Below are 21,615 nucleotides of genomic sequence, written 5' to 3' on the forward strand. Positions count from 1 at the left end.
ACAAAATCTGATTTTGTCACAAAAGTTTGTCACAAATACTACTATTTCTTGTAGTGAGAGCGGAGAAAATGAAAAATCTTAACTATTACTCCCTCCATCCCATTAGTAGTGTCCCATTTCTTTTGGGCACGGAGATTAAGGAGTGTGTAGAAAGTAGATAAAGTGGGTTAGTGAAAATTATTTAAATATTAGGTATAGAGAGAGAATATTGCCATAAAGGGAATGAGACACTACTAATGGGACAACCCAAAAAGGAAAGTGGGACACTACTAATGGGACGGAGGGAGTATATATCAATTAAGTTGAGCTATTTTACATTGTGTTTGACATTCAAGCTTTAGAATCAAATCAACATTTTAATGAAGTCAAAACATAATTAATTTTATGTATGTCGTGTTTGGATCCTAGAGTTTTATTTTTTGAAATGATATAAAAAAGTTACTTCGTCTTGCAAGAAAACATGATATTTTCTCATTGGTGTATTTGTTAGTTAAGTTGTCATTGACTTTATCAGTTGTCACAGTTACAGTTGAAAGAAGTTTTTCAGCTATATGATCATCGATCAAAAGTGTTATTCACAATCGTATGAGAGACAATCTTTTGAATGATTGTTTAACACCTTACATCGAAAATGATGTACTTTATAAATGTTACGATGCAGAGGTTTCAAAATAAAAAAAATAAGAGAGTATTTTGTTTTAATTTTTATGTAATTTAAATAATATTATAATTATTTTAATAATTACTCCTTCCATCAAGCGGTGCGTATTTCTTTTTGAGCCGTCCCAACGAAAGTGGTGCATTTTCTTTTTTGGTAATAATTTTACACTACAAACAATGTGGCACCACACGCCTTTACACATTTTTACACTACAATCTTATTTTCCTTAAATTCCGTGCCGAAAAGAAGCACACCGCTTTCGTTGGGACGGAGCGGGTATTATTTATTTTTAATTTAATTTTTAATTTTTATTGAAAAAAATTGGATCTCCCTAAATTAAAAGTCTAACTCCACTGTTGGAAATAAATAACTATATGATAGGATTTAATTTGGAGGATATAAGAAAATGTTGAATTTGTGTGTAGTGGTCCTAGTGGAGAGATAAATAGCTAAACTTTTATATGTTAAGAAGTGTTTTGTCACGACCGGACTTAGCTAAAGATAGCTAATTTGGGAAATCGTGACTAGGAAAGAGAATTAAGGAGCGGGGTTAGAAAGGGGGGCGTGTTTGACTTGTTTATTACTCGATAATTGACATGGGTAACTAGCATTAATTACTGAAATGAAAATAAAGACATTAATGAATCGACGCATATAATTAAAAAGGATACTCGATGAACCCAAGTAAACCGGGATAACCGAGATAACCGGGATACATGTATGAAGACATGTATCCTCTTTGAGCTTATTCTAAGTTAGACAAAAGCTCCGCTCAGCAACTCTTCATCATCCATCACAGCTCAACCTGCACAATTAAATATATAATGGGGCTAAGTACAAAAGTACTTAGTGGGAGTTCCCAAAAACTAAAATTTAAGTTAATTAACATTTTATTGACAAACTATAGCATCTGCAAGACACGGGAGCCTTCTTTCAAATCCTGTGCCTACTAAGCATTTTCATAATCATAGATAGCGTGCATGCGTTTCATCATTAATAGTCATATAAGTAAGCATTGTGTCGTGAGGAAGGGCTTCCTCATCGAACAAAGGCATCACGCCGTCAGGGAGGCCTCCCTCAGTGGACACGGCATATCGTACTGTTGAGGGAGGCCTCCCTCAATAGATGCTAGCATCGTACCGTTGAAGGAGGCCTCCTCAACGGACATTTGACCGGTCAACCCTCTCATTGACTCACGGTCGCTTTGTGTATACAAATCCTGACAGGATAGCTATCTTCTCAGAATTCAAACTCGTTAGCATAATCACATAGGCATTAATAATATGCGCAAAGTATTCAAGCGCAACAAAGCGTAAATCACATAGGCGTAACAAAGCATAAATCACTTAAACGTAACAAAATGTAAGTAGCATAACATAAATCATTTAAGCGTTATCATTGCGTAAACAATGAAGCGTAACAAGGCGTAATCGGTTAAGCGTCATAAAGCATAGATCACTTGGGCATAACAAAGCGTAAATAAATAAGCGTAAAATATTTAGGCATAAATAAACGTAAATAGCATAGCCTATTCACTTGAAAATCTAACTCGCATTTGAAGCGTAAAAACTTTCATAGTTCTTCATTAGCATTTTATTTTATGCGTTAGAAAAGCCCACCTGATAGCAAAGCTTGTTAAAGTGTTGTGATTCCTTGAGTAGCTTTCACTCTCGCGCTTGACCTTAATTGCGAGAATATAAAATAAGACATTGCTCGAGTAAAATTCTTAATTAATGAAAATGCGTAATTTAACTATGCATGACTCTCTTATTCAAGAATTATTATTCTAAAATAATAATCCAAGAATTTCTATTAATAACCCAAATTATAGGATTAAATAATAAAATAAACTCGTCTTATGAGATCAGATTAATAATCTTAATTAATCCACTCATCTTAGGGTCTTTTGACCCGCTTACTAATTAAACAAGTTTCTTTCTAAATTAATCCATAATCAAAACTTCCAAGTCCAATTAATCTAGGACTAGTCTTTGGTCGGTCTAAATAATAAGAATGACAACCCAAACATTAATATGGATCCATATTATTCAGCCCATCTGAATTATAAGGGAAATGGGCCCAAAAATGAAAATAGCCCAACTCTAAATAACTACAGCCCAAATAACCACATAAATTCGGCCCATTAAAAAAAGTGTTGAGCCCAAATACTTGGCCCAATCTCTCATCCTCAAAACTCACGGCTGCCTCTTATTCAGAAACACACGCGCACGCTCATCTCTTGCTCCACCTTCGTTAACGGCGAGGCCGGCGTGACCGCCACCATCTATGCCGGCGTCGCCCTGCCTTAGCCACTCTCCTCTATTTCTCTTCTTAACTGGACATGCTCTCAGTTCCTCACCATGGTCGTGTCTCTGTTCCTCTAGATCTCTGGCTGATATGCCCAGACGAAAAGAAAAAAAAAAAAAGTCCATTCCCTTCTTTTCAAAATTCGTGAAACTCGCCGCGCCACCTCTGGCGCCAGAAACTCAGTGAAGGCGGCGTTCGGCGCCGTCCCTCTCTTTCTGGAAGCAAATACGAAGCCGCCGCCTATTTCCCCCCTCTGCGAAAGCTGCCGCCGCGGCTGTTGCTCTCGATTCGGTGAGGGTCGTCGCGCGTGGGTTCGACATTGCTGCCTCTCCGGAGTCGACGAGGCCATCGTTCAACGACTCCTTCATAACCCAAACTCGATAGCCTCTAATTTTATAATTAAAACATAGCACACATAGGAAACCACCAAGAACACCCACAATGCCATTCACCTCTTCATCAAAGGGAAGCTTAATCCTTCCAAACACCTCACTCTTCAAGTCCAAGAAAATAATAACTTTTTCATCATGTGCGTTCTTCCAGTAAAGCTTCCCACCTGCAAATGCCCCTCCTTGCCAACAGAGAACAAAATCATTGCAGAGCTCAATTGTTTTCCATGATTTTGTCTTTGAACTATAAACTCTACCAACGCAGGAGTTGGATAATTTGTAAATAGGTCAAGAATTGGTAAATAAGACTTTTGTTCATAGTAAATAAGAGTTTTACTTCAATTTATTAGAGGCTATAGAGAATGTTATTATTAGTAGTTGCCCAACAGAAACTACGTTAGCTACATCCTTCACATAGCTCTCTCTCAACTGAGAAACAAGAACAAGCTCATCAGTAAAAGCACCAAAATCAACAAAAGCACCAAATCAGCTAAAAGCACCAAAAATCAACAAAAGCACCAAAAGCTTCACTATCTGCTGAAGACAAATCTGCCTCCTCCACTGCAACATCTGTACCGGAAAACATATGCCGCAAGAGTTCTCTGCTTGGGCTTAAGAACACACCCAATATGAAATTCGGGAAACAATCTGATCGATGTTGAGAAAGGTAGTGTATGTCTCTGCACTGGCAATGTATGTTTGTTAACGTTCCGCAAAGATGCTACATCTGGATAAGATGTTGCTCTTTTTTGTTCTCCAATTTCACCATCTGGTACACCAAAATTAGAGTAAAGACCTTGATTAAAAACCAGTAAACAAATGAATTTCCAGCACAGATTCAATCACATACACACACATATCAATAGCAATTAACAGTCATAAGCAAGCAAGAGTATTAGAAGAACGAAGCCTCTCTTTTCCTGCATTCAAACTTAAAACTTTGGGAAGCTAATAAAAGTTGGAATAGTGAAATTCTATATTCAAAATGGAACTACAAGAATCTATCACACCCACAATGCCATACATCTCTTGATGAAAGGGAAGCTCAATCCTTCCAAACACCTCACTCTTCAAGTCCAAGAAAATAATATCTTCTTTATATCCTTTATAATTCGTCCAGTAAAGCTTCCCACCTACAAAAACCCCTCTTGGGCAACAGTAAACTAAATCATCGCAGAGCTCAATTGTTTTCCATGATTTTTGTCTTTGAACTATAAACTCCCATGATTTCTAGAAGTTTCTTGCAAATTCGAGATGGGTTCCACAAGTGGATTCCTCTTGATTGATTGAAAATGCAGAGCAGCCGATTATAGCACGCCACAATTTCTAAATCGCATGAATGTAGTATTTGTTGGATCATCTAAAGGAGATGTAAGGATAGGTGGTTCACTCAACAACGACTGCGGAGAACATTGCTTAGGCCAATAAAGTCACATAATGAAAATCAACTGAATCACTCCTTATAGTTAAGACCTTGGGAACTTATGACAAAAAATCGACACAATCCTCGTAGCTGCTGAACCCAGTATCCTCACAACAGGAACAATACTCGAGGTTGCGGAACACATTATCCTGACAATCATAGACCACCACTGTGGACCCATAATTTACCAAAATATCTCCATTTAGACCTTTCACCAATGGTGGTTGAAGAAGCTCAAGAAGATGAGAAAGAGTCACCACTTTCTCCCAAGACTCCTTCATAACCCATACTCGAAAGCCTCTTTCATCATTAAAACATAGCACACATAGGAAACCACCAAGCACACCAATCTCTCCATACACCTCTGGATCAAAGGGAAGCTCAATCCTTCCAAACACCTCATTCTTCAAGTCTAAGAAAATAATAACTTTTTCATCATGTGCGTTCTTCCAGTAAAGCTTCCCACTTGCAAACGCCCCTCCTTGCCAACAGAGAACAAAATCATTGCAGAGCTCAATTGTTTTCCATGATTTTGTGTTTGAACTATAAACTTTACCAACGTTGGAGTTATAATCATCCAGACTCACAAACACCTTGTACTCATCAATCGATTCAACCCAACCGAATCCGAAATTATCAAAAAAGTTGGCATTAGATATTTCTGGCAGTTTTTTTGGAGATTCTAGTGGATGGGTTCCACAACTGAAATCGTACACAAATCCAACCCTATACGAATCTTGTTATAGTTTTACTTGTACACAAATCCAACCCTATAAAAGAAAGCTTGAATTCTAAGAAAAAAAAACATACTATGAAATCTCTCATCACATATCTTCTGGCGCGACTAAACTTTCAACATAGACATGAAGTGAAAAGTAAGGGCAACGAACCTGAAGAGGGCGGAACACATTATCCCCACGATCATAAACCAACAAAGCGGATCCACAATTTACCAAAATCTCTCCATTTAGACCTTTCACCAATGATGTTTCTTTCAGAAGCTCAAGAAGATGAGGAAGAGTGGCCACTTTCTCCCAAGATTCCTTCGTAATCAAAATTCGAACTCGTTTTTCATGATAATCAAGATTATAATATTGCACGCAAAGGCAACCACCAAGCACATACACCAATGTGTAAAAGCACACATCAAAGGGAAGCTCAATCCTTCCTAACACCTCACTCTTCAAGTCCAAGAAAATAAGATCTTTGTTGTCTCCCTTCTTCTTCTTCCAGTAAAGCTTTGCACGTGCAAACACACCCTTTTTTCCAACATAAAACTAAATCCACGCAGTGCTCTATTGTCTTTGAACTATAAACTTTTCCAACCCGTTTGTAATCATCACTCGATTCAACCGAATCCAAGAAAAAAGACTAGAGTTCACAAGAAGACAATTTCCAATAGAAATTATAAATGAACAGAAAAGACCCTTTGTTTGGTTTTTTTATTGAATTTTGATGCTGGCTTTTGATGAAGCGTTTGCTGCCAAGAAAACTTGACCAACGAATAGAGCTCGGCCAAACACTTATGTGAGACTTAAACGCCTCTTTCATTCATAACCCAAACTCGAACTTGAATGCCTCTTTCACTATGAAGATGAGATATCACAACATAATGAAACAGTAAAAAGAAAAGAAAAAAAAAACTAAACGCCCCGTCGAATTTGGGGAGGCAAAAAAGTTTTCACGCAGTACAAACATAAGAAGAGAAAAACACTAAATTAGGAATTAAAAGAAAAAAGGCTAGAGTTCAAAAGAAGACAAAATATCCAACAGTCAGTTTATATTACAATTCAAAATTCTTTCGTTTTCATGCACAAATTTCACTACATATATATTATAAAATACAAGAGTCTAAGGTTCTTTATATACTTACACAAGAAAGATAAAATTATAAGAAAAGAGGATATTGTTCTGCCTACTATGTTTTTCGTAATCAACGGAGAGAAAAGGTAGCTACATCATATCATTAATTTTATATATAGTGGAAGGTATCCATAAATGTTAGTAAAATGATATTTAACACATAATACCACTCCTGTTCAAATTGTATTATATTATAACCTATCAAAAACTGTAATTGGTCTACTAAAAGAAAAAAATATAAATTGCGGAGAAGATCTTCTAAGTTATAGATTTCATTTCTAGTTCTATATGGTGTATCCCTGTCACATTCTTACATATATAACCTTAACACAAATATATTCACTCCTTTGCTATATAATACAAATGTAAAATAAGTATATACGATACAATGAAATCCATAAACTTTTAGTTTCTAAACTTTAAAACAGCGACAACATGATCAAATTGAAAATTATATTTCAAGTTGATAATGTGACTTCTATAACCTCATGTGGTTTATCTATTCTCACGTGATAGTATATCATGACTTTCCACAACTATGGCTGATAAGGAAATTTAATTTCCTCATGTTTGGATTATTTGTGTTTAACATTATACATAAATACGAAGATCTAGAAGATCTCAAAAATATATATAAAGCTTCAATTCTTAAGAAATAAAACACATATCATCAAAAAAGGTATGAAACCACTCACAATCATGTTCTAAGACGTTTCATAAATCTTCGGGCGAGACTAAACTTTCAACATAGAGATTATATGAAATGAAACAACCGTAATTCTTGTAACTGCTGAACCTAGTACCCTCACAACAGGAATAAAACCTGAGGTTGCGGAACACATTATCCCGACAATCGTAAACCAACAAAGCGGATCCACAATTTACCAAAATCTCTCCATTTATACCTTTCACCAATGGTGGTGGTTGAAGAAGCTCAATAAGATGAGAAAGAGTCACCACTTTCTCCCAAGACTCCTTCATAACCCAAACTCGAAAGCCTCTAATTTGATAATTAAAACATAGCACACAAAGGAAACCACCAAGCACACCCACCTTGCCATACGTCTCTTGATCAAAGGGAAGCTCAATCCTTCCAAACGCCTCACTCTTCAAGTCCAAGAAAATAATATCTATCTCTTTATCTCCGTAATTCTTCCAGTAAATCTTCCTGCCTCCAAATATCCCCGGTACACCACATGAAACTAAATCCACGGAGTGCTCAATTGTTTTCCATGATTTTTTCCTTGAACTATAAACTTTACCAACCCATTTAATCTCCTCCTGCAGGTAATAACTAACACTCACAAACACCTTGTACTCATCACTCGATTCAACCCAACCGAATCCGTAATTACAAACAATGCCGGGACTAGAAATTACTGGCAGTTTCTTGGAGGTCCGAGTCGATGGGTTCCACAAGTAAATTTCTTGAAGAATTTCTGCACGTTTTCTTGAGTTCTTGAGAACGCAGAACAGCCCATTACAGCATCCCGAAGTTTGATATGGCAGCAATGTTGCCATCGCATCATCAAGTGAATATCGACTGATAGGTGCTTCACTCAGCAACGACTGCAGAGAACATTCCTCAAGCCTATCATTTAACTTCTCCCGTATAATGAGCCTTTGATGGGGGAAACATGGATTTTTCATTGAATTTTGATGATGGGCTTTGATGAAGCGTTTGCTGCCTATTAAAGACCGCCATGTTTTCGAAACGCACCTAAATCTCAACAGTGATTTCACCGGCAATATTGACAGTATTTCTTCGATGATTTCTTCGGGAAGATGGAGAGATGGCTGGTTTCTTCTTCTTTGTCCTCTTCTTCCTCTTCTTCTTCTTCTTCTTCTTCTTCTTCTTCTTCTTCTTCTTCTTATTCTTCTTCTTCTTCTGCCTATTCTAGCACTTCTTGAAAGAAATTGTTGAACTTTCTTCTCATTCTTCATCTATGTTAAAGTTTCCATGACAATAATGAAATCAAAATAACGAAGAATCGAAGAATAGCAAATCAACTATTAGCTGGTGGTTACCTTAGAAAATCAAGGAAGATGATGGTATGGGTGTGGTGGCATTCGACGGCGTCACTATGGAGAAGCGGCAGTGCGGTTAAGTCTCTCTCTTAAAGAAAGGGTTACGCATGAGATTCAAAGGCATGGAACCAAAATAAACCCTAAAATTGACAAACTGCGGTGAAGTTCCCACGACTCTTTCGCCCCATAACACTATTGATACTACACTTTATGTTTTAAAATAATAATAAATTTAATAAAAGACTAGTACATATTAAATCTCAAATAGTATATGGAAATTTATGATGGATACACTCTCAATATTCGTAATATTGTTACGTGCATCAATATTCAAGTGTGATACGTACAGAATCTAAAAGATATGGATAGTAAATAATGGACCATTATTAATTTATAAAAGGCTTTGATTTTTGAAGGAAACAGTAGATTAGGGTAATATAAGTATCTATCTCAAACTTGAAAACGCGCGTTATGCTTGTTGATGGTCTCAAAGCAAATCTCATCAGTATCAGTCAACTCTGTGACAACAAGATAGATGTGCAATTCGACAATAATTAATGCTTTGTGAAAGATGGAGAAAAAAAATTCATTACAGCAAAGCGTTTGAATGATAATTGCTATGTTATTACTCCTAAGAATATATGTCTCAATGTGCAAACCAACCTAAGCAAGACCTGGCACCAAAGACTTGGTCACACTAAGCCATTAGATGTTGATCGCTCATCAATGTTTAATCTTCACGTATGGCGAATGAATTGGAGCGCCAGTTGGAGTTTGTTACAGCCACCATGGCTCGTCGCATTAAGCGTCGAGCTGCACTTGAACCCCTTCAGCATTTATTTTGACAAGGGAGAGAAGTGCGTTGATAGTTAGATCTTTTCGATCGCTTAGATCTTTTGCTTTTGTTAGTCGTTGGTTAATTCTCTTTAGCTTAGCTCGTTGTTGCTTGGTGCTATTGTTTTTTATGAACTCCCGAACTTTGGTTTGTTCTTATGATGACATTATGTTCCGCTGCTCGTTGCTTTGATCGAGGGGAAGTTGCATACATTAAGGGGAAGTCGTTGTTTTTCTGCTTCCTCATTTATTTTGAGTCATTACTACCGATTATTCATGCGTCTAGCAATTTCTTGTTTTGTCCACATAAATGACAAAGGGGGATTGAAGCCTCCGCCCTTTTGGCTAGAGGCCATTGATCCTTTACCAATCATACAACTCAGAGTAGAAGAAGAAAGAAAGCTTTCTGTGGCACGCAAAGGAAAAAAAAAGGTAGCACCGAAGAAAGGAACCTGCTTGCAGCGCCTCGAGCAGCTTGATCTCTTATTGATGCAGTCATTGAAGGGTTCCCTTCAGAAATTGGAGAAATACCAACACTTTAGATCTATTCAATTGTCGTATTGAACGCCCTCAGATATTTAAAAAAAAAAATCGTCGTATTGAAGGTTTTTTTGTGAACAAATCAAAAAGGAAATTGTAGCAAATTAATTTTTTGTGAATGGACCAAAAAGTGAAATATTAATAATAAATACTCCCTTCGTCCATGATTTAATGCCCTATTTGGGTGTGGGCACGGAGACTAAGAAAACTGTAAAAAGGTGATGTGGATGAAATATAAGAGTAGTTGACTAAAGTGATAAAGATAGTTGACTAAAGTGATAAATATAGAATATAAAAATGATAAAGATGTTTTAAGGTGAGTCCATTAGTGGCAAATGATAGTAAATATAGGAAAATAAGAAGAGTAAAAGGGTACAAAAAGCAAAAAGCATAATAGATCACATATTTTTAAAAGCAAGTAGGTCATTAAATTGTGGACGGAGAGAGTATGACTTTTGTGCATACTAAATAAATTTTTTGTTCATATCAAATAAGACTTGTCATAGAGCAAGAGCGCAATATTACTTAATCTTATTGGTATATGAAATAAAATAAAACCTTTTCTGATAGCAAATCAGACTTTTGTCATAGTAAATAATTTTTTTCATAAGAGTTAAAATATTAATAACAAATGACTTTTTGTAAGAATTAAACAAGAGTTTTGTTCATACTAGTAAATAAGAGTTTACTTCAAGTCTTCAATTTATTAGAGGCTACGGAGAAAGTTATTAGTACTTGCCCAACAGAAACTATGTTAGCAACATCCTTCACATAGCTATCACTCAACTGAGAAACATGAACAAGCTCATCACTAAAAGCGCCAAAATCAACAAAAGCACCAAACAAGATTGATTGATTTAACTTTTCCACTAAAAGTAGGACTGGTTTGGTTTCAGATGCACTTGATGATTCTCACTCAGCCCTCGTTCCTGACATTTCAGGGGCCCTAGGCAAAATGAGAAAAGAGGGCCCTTTACATAATAAAAACATATAAAAAGAATATCAATATCATAAAAACACAAAGCACAATGTCACACCCCAATTCTTGAATGAATAAATATAATCGAGTTGCAATTAATTCATAGAAATAAACAAGGAACAACCTTGTTAAAACCCGAATAAGATGACAAGTCGGGCTAGTCCCCTTTGGATCACAAGTTTAGTTTCATGCTTCTGACAACCGACATTCATTAGCATAAATCTAGGAGTTAAGAGTCTAAACTCGATCAGGGATTTTATTTAATATTGAACATGAAGGTCTTAAGTTGATAAAACAAAAGACAGTTGAAAGCTAGCGTTGCAGCGGAAGTCTTAATAGAATATTGAATCCTAGCCTCAGCTCCGTCCCGTCAGCACCGGCCAACCAACCTGAAAAATATTTGAAAGTATTTTTGGGCTAAGTACTAAAGTACTCAGTGGGCATGCATTTTCTGAAACATTTCATTCATTTCGTAAAGACAGTTTATCCAATCATACTTGACATAACTTACAAGGTTTTAAATTGAAAGAACTTCTAATAAAATAATTTTCATTTGTGCGCACATGTCACACTCCCTTTCTGTTACTCGCTGTGATCCCGGACCTTTTAGCCACCGACAGATCCATTTCTCCCATTGCACTTGTCCCGAGGACGTAACTCAGACAAGTTGAATTGACCTCGGGACGCTACCCAAGCAGGCCCTTACATTACATGCTTCGGAACACATCCAGCAAGCACCCTTGTCACAGCCCGACCTAAGCTAACAACAGTCAAGCCGGGGAAAATGTGACTGGGGAAAGGGAAAAAGAAAATGGAAAATAAAAGAGGTTTCAATAAAAATAATTATCCTGCTTAAGCAATACTTTACCATAATGTCTGGTAATCATGTACACTCACTTTTAAACTCACGAGTAGACAACTTACAATAACACAACGACAAGTTGTCTAAGTGATATAATTCTCGAAGCTATTGGTTTAAAATTTCTACAACACATCAATAAAGTAAAGTACATTAAGTGTTGCAGCGGAAATAACTCAAGTGGATTACATGTATGAGGACATGAAATCCCGAGCCTAAATTATACATATATACACCGAAGGCTTTGCTCTGCTTGCTACCATCTGCATCACACAGCTTAACCTGCATATTTAAAAACATACGCAGGGCTGAGTACCAAAAAGCACTCAGTGGTCATGCCGAAATAACTTAAAAGCTTGCTCTTAGAGCTATATATTGAACTTGCCATCTCAAGCATCACACAGGAGTTTTATTTAAATAACCTGTGCATGCAAAACTGTAAAACCTCTCTGTAATCATCATAACATCATATACGTCTGCAGACAATTAACATGTATGTACCATAACTACGCATCATGTAACCTTGTGTTGAGAAGTAGGCCTCCTTCTCAAACACAGTGACCGGCCAACCCGCTCGATGGCTCACGGTCACAACTATGTGCACAAACCCTTACTGACATCTCGCTTCAGCATAGGGCCGATATCGTCTATCTCTCGTAGATGGTAACATACAAGCTCATAAAATAATTTGGCAAGTCAATAACTTTAATATAACTTCATTCATATAATAACATAATTAAATAGTGCGCACTTCAAATTCTGAGTTTAGAAAGCCTACCTGATACGATTAACGGTGTAGGAACTCTTGCTCACTTATCTATCATTGCTACTGTCACCTTCATAATAGCAAGATTCTAAAATAAGATTGGATAACTAGATAAGAAGAATTAGCTATAAATAACATCCCAATAAACTTTTAATCTTTTGCAAAGCTAGGGTTGAATCAACTAAACTAACGAATATACTAACTCTTATGAACTTTAAGAAAGTATAAACTAATATTCCTATCTTATAGGAATTCCTCTACTAGAGAAAGTTTAGAAGTAAACAAATCCATTCCATGGAGATCAGTTTACAACTAACCAACATGTAAAACACAAAATCCCAAAGTAATTAATCATATAAACATAATTATGTCCATCATCAACTATCATATTAACAAGCTTAGTAATCAATAATCCTCAATAGGTAATTAGAACAATAAAACCTTAATTTGAGTTTAGTAGTTTAGGATCTCAATTAACTACCAATCACAAGTTTAAGAAACATACCCATTTGAATCCTAACTTTGAAAAATTATATAAAATCAACCACTTCAAAGAAAAATATAAACCTCACTTCTTTAGAAAGCTATTAACGTCTATATTTCTCAGAAATTTACAAAAACACAATATCTCAAGTGGATAAGAAGTTATATGACCAAAGACAGAATCTGCCACTGAACTCTGCTGCTCCGTGCAGTACATTTCAGAAAATAGTTTGACATGTCTATTGGTCTCGGATTTAGCTGAAATTTTGCAGAGAACGACTACACATGATGAAGTTATTACAGTAAAAATTTCAAGTTATTTAGACTACGAGAACACCATCAGAAGCACCTCGAAACATACTGCCCTGTTAAGCCGAAAACTGACAGCAAAGCCCCTTTGTTTCAACTTAACATATAATTCATATGTTTGTCAAATACAAACCATAGGAACTCAATTACATCATCTTACTACACATTAGCATGCTTTAGCTTGAAATTTAACTCATGTTTAACTCATCAACACAAAGCAAGCAAGTTATAACACAATTGATCACCACAACTTCTCCAATCAATACTAGAAGTAGTTCTTCCTTTATTCATAAATCAAAATTGGCTCAACACATAGTAACATGCCCAATATCCCCCAATTTTTATCACATAATCACATTCCACGCTCCCAAGAGTTCAATTACATAAGCATCAAATATTTAGCTATCTTACCTCAAGAATGCCCAAATTCACTTATGAACAAGCAAGGAGAGCCACAACTCCACTAGGGTTAACTAGTACACAACAACATCATTTGAATTTACCCCATAGAACATAAAGAGGAAGAAGGGCTTAGCTTTAGGTGATTCAGGGAAGGCAGCGGTCCCTGTTCCATGGGGGTGAGCCGTGGATGACCTAATGGTAAAAATAGGACCGTAACTTTCAGGATTTTTAGAAAAAGGACTATAAGTTACGGATTTTGAAAATAAGGACTATAATTTTTTTTTTAACATTTACACTCCTGTTTCGGGCCCAAAATTAATTGTTCGGGCTTTTGATGCCACGTAGAGCCCGTTGCTGATGTGGACTGCCATATTGTCAACTTTTTTGCAAAAAAAAAAAATTGTTTCTTTTTTGTATTCTCGTTTTAACAATTAACAGTTATATTTTTAGGAAAATTAACAATTATATTTGTTTTATCTTAATTAATCTAATATCCTAAAAGAAAGCTACATATATACGTTCATTATAATGTTAAAAGACATGTATTATTTTTTTTACATTTAATTAGAAGAATAAATTATAAAAAAAATATGCCATCAATTTTGAATAGAGAGAAGAGATTTTGCAGTATGGCAGATTTGCAAGCAAGGAAGAATTGAGTAAGCAGGAATATCTAAAGATATTTAAAGACATTTTTTTTGTGAAGAAAACCTGATGGCATATTTTTTATAATTTATTCTTCTAATTAAATGTAAAAAAGAAATAATACATGTCTTTTGACATTATAATGAACGTATATATGTAGCTTTCTTTTAGGATATTAAATTAATTAAGATAAAACAAATATAATTGTTAATTTTCCTTAAAAAAAATATAACTGTTAATTGTTAAAACGAGAATACAAAAAAGAAACAAAATTTTTTTTTTTTGCAAAAAAGTTGACAATATGGCAGTCCACGTCAGCAACGGGCTCTACGTGGCATCAAAAGCCCGAACAATTAAATTTGGGCCCGAAACAAGAGTGTAAATGTTAAAAAAAAAATTATAGTCCTTATTTTCAAAATCCGTAACTTATAGTCCTTTTTCTAAAAATCCTGAAAGTTACGGTCCTATTTTTACCATTAGGTCAGCCGTGGATCGACGCCGAGCGACGAGAAGATGGGAATTGCCAGGAACAGCAGCGGCGTAACTTTCGCTGCTAGAATCCAGAACACGGCGATGGCGATTAACGAGGAAGTGCAGCTAGGGCTCAGCCTAGAAGAAGACCCCACCCTCCCTTGAGTTGTAAAGAGAGAGAACCGAGGAGGGAGCAACGGTGGCGCGTCGATTCCCGGCCAAGAAAGACGCAGCGTCATCGAACCAGAGCAACGGCAGCTTCCGCTTCGTCGGGAGAGATGAGACGTCGCGGCACGTCGAGCAAGCTCCGAGCAGTGGCGTTATTGGATAACCTCTTGTATAATTGGAGTGCCTCTTGAAATCAAAGAAATTAAAAAAAACAAACTAAGGGTTTGGCAGAGGAAAGGGGACGACTTTGTTGGAAGAAAAGGAGGAGAAAATCTTCCTTCATAAGCTAACCTTGTAAATATCCCTTCACTATATAATATTAAAATAAGAAAACTCATAGATAAATAATTAAATAACATTCGTCACTTCAATTAGTCGAGCAATAAGTCGACTAATAATATCTCATCTCATCTCAGTGATTCTACTTCTCTTTCTTCTTTTAAATAATAGAAAATTGAAAATAATATTAATAACATATACTGTAGTGAAAATACCGGGTGTTACATCCCTTATAGCGCCTCTTAGTTAGTGCCCGATGGAGATCAACCCACCGAGTCAGCTAACGAGTGTACACAATTCTCAAATACCGTGTTAGGCCATAAGAGAACCTCAATTGATTCGTTGTGGTGAGCCTTAAACAGAGCAGAGTGCACATAAACATTTTATTGGATAAACAGTTTGCATTTCATTGAATAAATAATTTGCATTTCATTGAAATATTTAGAGCTTAATAACTCAATCATACTTTATACATTTGGAAAGTAAGCCCACCTATTTAGGCAAAGCCTGTCGTTTAATCTTATTATCTGAATCGAAATAGCAGTGCTAATCCTCCTGACGTTCAAAGCCTACAAGAAATCTATTCTTAATAGGTCTATTAATCTAAACTCAAGTCACGGTAAAGTGCTTAACATTCTATGATTCACTTAGCCGGGTTTTCAAAATTTAAAGAATAAATAATTGAAAACAAATCTCTTGAGTTAAGAACACCAACAATATTCTTACTCATCTTTCTTTTGTAATTGGAATTATAAAAACCAATTAAATCATGATGCAATGCATGACTCATTTCATACTTAAAATGCACAAGTGCTCTACTCCGTTCTGCTCTGCTATCTAGCTCTGCTCTGCGATCTAGCTCTGCTCTGCATTCTAGCTCTGCTAGTCAGCTCTGCCGGTTAGCTCTGCCAGTTAGCTCTGCACTTCAGCTCTGCCGGTCAGCTCTGCACTTCAGCTCTTCCGGTCAACTCTGCACTTCAGCTCTGCCGGTCAACTCTGCACTTCAGCTCTGCCGGTTAGCTCTGCACTTCAGCTACTCTGCTCTGCACTCTATCTCGTCTGCTCTGCTCTGCACTCATCTCCTTGCTCTGCTCTCCCAAATTCAGTACAGCTCACGACTTTTTCTTTCTCTGCCCACCAAGTCAGTTCACGCCGATCACCTCCTTGGCAACGGCGAAGCGCCGTCACCTCCCTCTGTTTCTGGCGACCGCAGCGAGCCACGGCCGCTATCCTCAACTCTCATCCAAAACTCGACTGAACCACCCAAAACTCCACAAAAATTCTACCTTTCTTCATTCTCTTAACACAGACACCCAAAGTATGCAAGCATGAAAACAAGACTCTACCTTCATCTATTCTTTCAAAAATTATGCAGCAAAAATACATATAAACGCACAAAAACATGAACATGAATTTGGGTTTCTAAATTGAAAAGTGAAGTGAAGAAGCAAGGGAGTTAAAGGTGAAACCTTGAGAGTTTGATCAATTTCGATGGCCAGCTGTTTGAATCCCTGGGCTACTGTTCTTGAAGCTCGGCGTTTGAAGCTCAGTCCAGGAGGAAACGAGAGAGATGAAGTGAGTGAATGAGAGAGGAGATGATTTTCGTGAAGCAGCGAAGGAGATAGATATTTGAAGAGGCAGAAATAGTGAGGTGGTTGTGGTGGAAAAATATCTTGGTGAAGATGCGTTGGGCTTGATGTGAAGATGGGTTGGGCTTTCATTTTTATTACTCAATGTAATTAAAACATAAGGCCCAAATTGAGAAATTAAATCTCAACACACATAAAGGCTTGAATGCTTAATTAAATAAATATGCAATGCATAAAAATTTAATAACTAAATTTACAATTGCTTTTGTAAATCATTTTTGTTGGAATTAAAATAAATTCTTTTTCTCAATCCGGCGTGAATCATCTTAAACCTAAGTTCAAAATTATTCTAAACTTAGCTCGAGGAAAACGGGGTATTACACACAAAACCGTGTGCAAAGCTAGAATTGTAATACCAAGCCCAGCGACCGTTGGCTGCCAGCGATCGCTAGCTTCCTCGAGCCGCGGTCGCTGGAACCCAGCCGGCGTTGAATTTGAAGATTTCAGAAATCTCGTGATTTGAGGTCGGATTTGTTCATGTGTATTTTTTTAATGAAATCAATGAAAATCAGTCCAATTTTAAAATCCATAGATTTTTAAATATCTCTAGATCTTCATAGATTTTTAAAAGTCTTAAACGAATACCTCTGGATTTTTATAGAATTTTAAAAGTCTTGAGCGAATACCTCTAGATTTTCATAGACTTTTAAAAGTCTTGAACGAATACACCCACATTTTAAAAGTCTGCAGAAATCTATTAAAATCCTGAACGAATACACCCCCCTTAGTAAAATTCGATGTGGAAATCATGTGCATTGAAAAATATAATTTCATGTGCTTCTTTTAATACCAGATCCAGATTCGTTTTATTTTCATAGATCTAGATTCGCCCCAGTTCCAACGGGTTTGAAAATTTATGATCCATATCCATATCCGTTACATCCGTGGGTCTACGGATCCACTATTGTATTGATTTTTAATATTTATTTATGTTTTATATATTTATATTTATGTTTAATATTTATATTGTGTAAAGTAATAGTATTGTATATTGATTTTTAAAGTATCGGTATTGTTTATTGATTTTCAATATTTATATTTATGTTTTATATTATTATAAAAGTAAATATAAATTATAAATATTATATATAAAAAAATGGATTACTCATCGTTAGGTCTGAAAATTCTTATATATGGAGACGATGTGGTATAAGTTATTCTTATATTATTATTTATATATAATTATTTTCAATATTTTGGAAACTGTTGTATATAAACTTAAATATAATATTTACAAATAAATATTCGTCAATGTTAATGGCAATTGTAAAATAATATATATTTGTATATAACTTATTTATTTAAATTGAGGATTAATCACAATCATTTAATGTATCAAATTGTGAAATAATATTTTCACTATTTATGTAAAATACTAAACGAAAAATATAAAATAGATAATAAAATATATTTGATATTTAAAATTTACATTTTAGATGGTAAACATATTTAGTTATATGATTTTTTTAAGTTACTAGAAGTATATGAATATAATCAATTATGCAACCTGCACGTAGGCGGGACCTCAACACCACTCAACGGTGGGGAAAAAACACTGCACGTAGGCGAGAACGCCCTGCATGTGGGACCTCAGCACCAAACAATATAATACAATAACAATACATCACCACATAAAGTGGGAAAACATCACCGGCAGGCGGAATTGAACCCAAGACCTCTAACAAAAAAAAATATTTGAGTGTCTCAACTTTGCCACTAGAGCAAGACCTCATTGGTCAGTTATATGATTAAATTAATAGCATATTTATTTAAAGTTAAATCAGTGTATATTGTTATATTTAAAATATTGATATTAATTTACAAAACTTTATATTTTTGTAATTTACCTACCTTTTGAAATAATACACTTAAATTTGTGTATTTCACGATCATAGAGTTTTATATAATTTGTGTATTTGACGTTGTCATCGTTATTATAAGATATAAATTTATGATTTTTATTTTAGAATGTCATTTTTTTAGCTTGCACAAATATTATGCTTTTAGGAAAAATATTATTCCATACTTTTGTGTAATTAAATGAACCTGATTTCTCTCAAGGTAGAATGTTATATTGTGTAGGGACCATAAGTTTGATGGATTATTTCGCACAAATATAATCGTGTAATTGGATATGTCTTAGGTTTAACTTTTTACGTAATAAACATTCTTTTTATTCTATGGGTTACTGATTATTTATTATTTCATAGGTTGGATTGATTTTAACTTGCACATTGATTATTTCATAGGTTGGATTCATTTTATGTTCATATATTAATGGTTACTAATTATTAATATTTGAAACTTGAAATTTTTTTATTCTTAATAATATTGTTTATATGGAACTCTATAGAATTGATTTGTATAAGATATTTTATTGTTTGTTATATATATTTTGCTTTATTTAATATGATATTTTTTCTTATGTTTATAATTGTATTTCATGTATTTGTGAATTTCGTACTCGTGCATACGCACGGGTAAAATACTAGTATATATATAAAACACATATCATCAAAAAAGCTATGAAACCACTCACTATCATGTTCTAAGACGTTGTTTCATAAATCCTTTGGCGAGACTAAACTTTCAACACAGACATGACATGACAAAGAAAAGGAACGATACTCAAGGTTGCAGAACACATTATCCCGGCAATCGTAGACCACCACAGTGGATCCACAATTTACCAAAATGTCTCCATTTAGACCTTTCACCAATGGTGGTTGAAGAAGCTCAAGAAGATGAGAAAGTGTAACCACTTTCTCCCAAGACTCCTTCATAACCCAAACTGGAACGCCTCGAATGCCTGTAATTTGATCATTAAAACATAGCACACAAAGGAAACCACCAAGCACACCCACAATGCCATACACCTCTTGATCAAAGGGAAGCTCAATCCTTCCAAACACCTCACTCTTCAAGTCCCAGAAAGTAATACCTTCTTTATCTCCGTAATTCTTCCAGTAAAGCTTCCCACCTGCAAACACCCCTCTTGCCCAACTTACACGTAAATAACCGGATAGCTCAATTGTTTTCCATGATTTTGTCTTTGAACTATAAACTTTACCAACCCAGTTATCAATCCCTCGGTAATAATCACAATGAAACAAAAGCACAAACACCTTGTACTCATCACTCGATTCAACCCAACCGAACCCGTAATTACGAACATAGCCGGGACTGGAAATTTCTGGCAGTTTCTTGGAGGTCCGAGTCGATGGGTTCCACAAGTAAATTTCTTGAAAAATTTCTGCACGTTTTCTTGACTTCTTGAGAACGCAGAACAGCCCATTACAGCATCCCAAAATTTGATATGGTAGCAATGTCGCCATCGCATCATCAAGTGAATATCGACTGATAGGTGGTTCACTCAGCAACGACTGCAGAGAACATTCCTCAAGCCTATCACACTTAGTCGTCACTGTAATGAGCCTTTGATGGGGGAAAGATGGATTTTGTAATGAATTTTGATGATGGGCTTGGATGAAGCGTTTGCTGCCTATTAAAGACAGCCATGCTTTCGAAACGCACCTAAATCTCAACAGTGATTTCACCGGCAATATTGACAGTATTTCTTCGATGATTTCTTCTGGAAGATGGAGAGATTGCTGATTTCTTCTTCTTCTTCGTCCTCTTCTTCCTCTTCTTCGTCTTCTTCTTATTCTTCTTCTTCTTCTGCCTATTCGAGCACTTCTTGAAAGAAATTGTTGAACTTTCTTCTCATTCTTCATCTATGTTAAAGTTTCCATGACAATAATGAAATCAAAATAACGAAGAATCGAAGAATAGCAAATAAACTATTAGCTGGTGGTTACCTTAGAAAATCAAGGAAGATGATGGTATGGGTGTGGTGGCATTCGACGGCGTCACTATGGAGAAGAGGCAGTGCGGTTAAGTCTCTCTTAAAGAAAGGGTTACGCATGAGATTCAAAGGCATGGAACCAAAATAAACCCTAAAATTCATAAACTGCGGTGAAGTTCCCACGACTCTTTCGCCCCATAACATTATTGATACTATACTTTATGTTTTAAAATAATAATAAATTTAATAAAAGACTAGTACATATTAAGAGGGTGTATTCGTTCAGGATTTTAATAGATTTATGCAGATTTTTAAAATCTGGAAGTATTTATGGTTTGATCCCTAATTCTGCTAATTAAAGTCCACTACGAGATGTCAAGGCCCCTAAATTAATTTCCTAATCTAATTTACCAATAATTTATTGCAATACGACCTGTTCGTTTTCGTAAATTGGAAATTGTTGTCAAGTACACAGACATCACCTTTTGTACTTGATAATTTTGATGAATATTTGTATCACTTTGACTTGGAATATTCGCAGTTTTATATTGAAAACATGTTGCTCATTTAATAAGTCTGCGACATTCGTTGTGAATTTGAGACATTTGGCAGTAAAATGGTTTTAGTTTTTAGATTTATTAGAACTTGTGATGATCATTCTAGAGTTGAGAAATTATGCTTTAATTGATTGTGTCTTGTTTATCGTTGCCGAAAATTCTTTTTTATGTAAACGAATATGTTTATAAACAATTCTT

The 21,615-nt window shown here is 35.5% G+C and overlaps 3 protein-coding genes and 1 long non-coding RNA gene across 4 annotated transcripts; all 4 read right to left on the reverse strand.

Moving 5' to 3' along the window:
* Positions 1-4,839: 4,839 nt before the first annotated feature.
* On the reverse strand, positions 4,840-5,690 carry LOC131018167 (F-box/kelch-repeat protein At3g23880-like). The gene is made up of 2 exons (XM_057946885.1): positions 5,671-5,690; positions 4,840-5,482 (listed from the first exon to the last, which is right to left on the reverse strand). Exons 1-2 carry the CDS (start codon positions 5,688-5,690, stop codon positions 4,840-4,842), a joined length of 663 nt encoding a protein of 220 aa, XP_057802868.1.
* Positions 5,691-7,322: 1,632 nt separating this feature from the next.
* On the reverse strand, positions 7,323-8,840 carry LOC131016893 (F-box/kelch-repeat protein At3g23880-like). The gene is made up of 2 exons (XM_057945680.1): positions 8,672-8,840; positions 7,323-8,587 (listed from the first exon to the last, which is right to left on the reverse strand). The coding sequence occupies exon 2, from the start codon at positions 8,585-8,587 to the stop codon at positions 7,358-7,360; it is 1,230 nt and encodes a 409-aa protein (XP_057801663.1). The 5' UTR covers positions 8,672-8,840; the 3' UTR covers positions 7,323-7,357.
* A 3,012-nt stretch (positions 8,841-11,852) lies between these two features.
* LOC131017064 (uncharacterized) lies at positions 11,853-13,699 on the reverse strand. The gene is made up of 2 exons (XR_009099380.1): positions 12,662-13,699; positions 11,853-12,165 (listed from the first exon to the last, which is right to left on the reverse strand). It is a non-coding gene; the product is annotated as an uncharacterized LOC131017064 (long non-coding RNA).
* Positions 13,700-19,616: 5,917 nt separating this feature from the next.
* LOC131018168 (F-box/kelch-repeat protein At3g23880-like) lies at positions 19,617-20,390 on the reverse strand. Its single transcript, XM_057946886.1, has one exon. It carries the CDS (start codon positions 20,388-20,390, stop codon positions 19,617-19,619), a length of 774 nt encoding a protein of 257 aa, XP_057802869.1.
* Between the last annotated feature and the right edge of the window lie 1,225 nt (positions 20,391-21,615).

This window comes from Salvia miltiorrhiza, chromosome 3 (genome assembly GCF_028751815.1).
Source record: "Salvia miltiorrhiza cultivar Shanhuang (shh) chromosome 3, IMPLAD_Smil_shh, whole genome shotgun sequence".
NCBI lineage: Eukaryota > Viridiplantae > Streptophyta > Magnoliopsida > Lamiales > Lamiaceae > Salvia > Salvia miltiorrhiza.